The 2923-nt window shown below is 39.3% G+C and overlaps 1 protein-coding gene across 1 annotated transcript; it reads right to left on the bottom strand.

Moving 5' to 3' along the window:
- Positions 1 to 699: 699 nt before the first annotated feature.
- Positions 700 to 2923, bottom strand: LOC102782243 (perforin-1-like). The gene is made up of 3 exons (XM_087842628.1): positions 2906 to 2923; positions 2264 to 2799; positions 700 to 2068 (listed from the first exon to the last, which is right to left on the bottom strand). Exons 2-3 carry the CDS (start codon positions 2797 to 2799, stop codon positions 889 to 891), a joined length of 1716 nt encoding a protein of 571 aa, XP_087698754.1. The 5' UTR covers positions 2906 to 2923; the 3' UTR covers positions 700 to 888.

Raw genomic sequence — 2923 nt, 5'->3', positions numbered from 1 at the left:
CCTTAATTTCCGTTGATTTAAGTTCAGTTATGTTTATTTGAACTGAGTTAATTATAGAGTTGAGTTTCTTATTTGTTTCTTTGTAAATATTGTTTGGGTCACAAAATGGTGAATAAATCACTTGCTACACTGGACAGCATCAGTCTCCTGCACTTCTTTGACCGCTTAAGTCGAGTCCTACCACAATAACTAAAATAATACTGTAGTATGTAGTGATGAAATAAAATCTATAGATGAAGTACTTTGGTTTGAAACCATGCACAGTTATTATTTTTTTAAATACATATTAGAAAATAAAATATTCCGCTTCAAAACGAGTCTTACAAAACTAATAACTAGTGCTTAATGTTAATAATAATACATATTTTAACATAATAACATAATATTGTATTATATTATCTGTAACTCTGCGTTTTACTAGGCCTGTTTGCCTTAGCTGTTAACTTAGTGCTCCACTCTCTTATGTTAAAAAAAGTGGGCATTGTAACTTGACTGTGGACACAGTTTATGGAAAATATTGGCTACATATTCAGTGATCAACACTGTTTTAGACAATGCTGAGCTTAAGCAGTTAAAACAAGACCCATCTGCAGGCTATTAAGTTAGTGTGCTATTATTAATAAAAACATTTAGCTGTGATCTGGCAATATTATTGAAATAATTGCACTTAATAAGACAAATCACACAAAAGCAGCGCTGTCTTTGCCGGTGCTTTAATTTGCAGGTTTTGTAACATTGATAGTACAAAGAAAATTCTGAAAAAGAATCAACAATCCTTTTCATAAAGCTGCCTGTGAATGCATTTGATGAATCGCAAAGATATGTTTTTACATAAAACACAAAGCAAAATTAAAAAGCAAAGAAATAACATCAAAGGTTAATGAAAAATCAGATTTCGGTATCATCATTCAGTCTTTTAGCATAAATCTTTCCTGGCTCTACAACAAGCATCTCATAGCTGTTGGCGAAGGCCTCCGTCAAAAAGGGACTAGAAGTTATCGGCACGTAATCTTGACAAAGCCTACCACCGAGATTTGGCGCACACTCCACTTTGTATGAAAAGAAGAAGGTGCCGTGCTTAAACATGCAGCTTTCGGTCACGTTTCCGCTACGCAGGTCAATCGAACACTTGCCAAGCAGATCACTGTTCCAGTATGTGTCTTCATCATAAACCATAAAACTTAGTTTATTTTTACCGTTGAGCTTGATGGGTCCAAACTCAAATACCTCTGACCATTTGGGATTATCATTGTTCCGTATAATGGCAGTGCGCTTTACCTGTTTACCATATTTAACCATCACTGAACCATCTGTCTTAGTACAGCAGTCACCATACAGGCCCTTTGCATAAAGTTTGAACACCTTCAATGTTGCGAGGCCTTTCCCAGCAGGGCAGCAGTTTGCCTTGACATTCTGGTTACTGCTGCAGACACAAGCACAAGGATCTCTTTTGTTCACTCTGTGGCCAATCTTACAGGTTTCTGAGCAGTTTTTCAGCAGAGCATTTCTCTTAATGTACTTCTCCACCTCCAACTTCAGTCCAGCAATGGCAGAATGATTAGTTGGCAGTATGGTGTGCAGTGGCTTTAAGTTGTATTGGACCACATCAGGGGTAGTTTTTAGTGAGTTGAGCCATTTCTTATAAACAGAAGCATCTGACTGCGCTTGAAAGAGTACATCAGCTCCATCGATGTTTCCACCAGTGACCTCTGTGAACCGCTCGTGAAATTTACCACTAAAGCTTGGCACGGACAGCTTTTTCTTTATCGAGTTACAGTACTGCATCATTGACTTAATGCTATTAGAATGAGCAAAGCGTCTCGAAGCCTCGACCAACAAACAATCATTGATTACTGTTGCTGACAGGCCGTTCATGGTCGCTTCGCATGTCCTGACAGCAGTGATGGCCTTCATGTCTCCTCCGAGAAGAACTTGTGTTATGTAATGCGTGCCATAGGTATCGATCAAAATGCGATACGATTCCTCTGTTTTTTGTGAATAAGCGGGAAGGGAGTTCACAGCTGATTCAAATTCATGAGTCAGTGGAGGTTTTGCTGCCAGTCTGTAGCTGTAAAAGACATGGATCACAAGCAGTGGTTATAACTTCTTAATTCAAATCTCAATCAAAGAAAAAGTTAATTCATTGTCTTTTTTTAACCAATTTGCTTTTTAACTGCTTTTGCTATAGATTTAAGAAAAATTCAAGCTAAGGATTTCCAAGTTAAGCAACATACACATTTGGTAAAGAGCAAACCAAACTCACCGGTAAACATTACAAGAGAGAGAATGACGGAAGAAGGTGTAGCGGTCTTTCTTTGACTTTTGCATGGCAAAGGTGCATTCTTTTGACCGGGAACCTCCATAAATTGGCTGAAAAGGCAGAGTGGCGTCTACAGAGAAATTAAGGCCGCTTTCCCAGTCATTGGAGACAGCTGACACAGAATCATTGGCAAACTTTTCAACGGAGTCGTAGACTATGCTGTAGACCTTCAAATCACACATGGGGATGATTCTCCAGTCCACCACAGCAACAGGCACCTTCTGCTTTTCTTTTTTCATGAAGGGGTTTCTCTGCAGCTTACAAGAGCCATTCCCAGTCTTCCACGTTTCAGTGTCGATGACGGAGGCTCCTTTCCTCTCCATTTTGACAATGTCAAAACCTTCTCCACCCAGATTGTAGCCGGGGATGAAATGAGCCTTTTTACACTCCTCTGATGTACCAATGAAGCTCACGCTGGAAGGAAGGCACGGAGGACTCCAAGCCCAGCACAGGAGCAGGAAGTGCCACAGCATAAACATCTGTGTAGATGAAATAAAAAAATAAAATGGTTAAACAAAGCAATCTTTAAATTGACACTTTCAGCCCAGTGCAATCGTTTCATAATGACTATGAAGAAGACCTTACCTTGACTGTGAACAACAA

The sequence above is a fragment of the Neolamprologus brichardi genome, chromosome 6 (assembly GCF_056152115.1).
Source record: "Neolamprologus brichardi isolate AB-2024 chromosome 6, ASM5615211v1, whole genome shotgun sequence".
NCBI lineage: Eukaryota > Metazoa > Chordata > Actinopteri > Cichliformes > Cichlidae > Neolamprologus > Neolamprologus brichardi.
This window is presented reverse-complemented; position numbering and strand designations above follow the sequence as displayed.

What these genes read in the sequence shown, in the direction of transcription:
- LOC102782243 (XM_087842628.1), bottom strand. Translation starts at nt 2,799, where the DNA reads ATGTTTATGCTGTGGCACTTCCTGCTCCTGTGCTGGGCTTGGAGTCCT. An exon ending in CTCTCTTGTAATGTTTACCG is followed by an intron (nt 2,069 to 2,263) that starts GTGAGTTTGGTT and finishes TGTCTTTTACAG; the next exon opens with CTACAGACTGGCAGCAAAAC.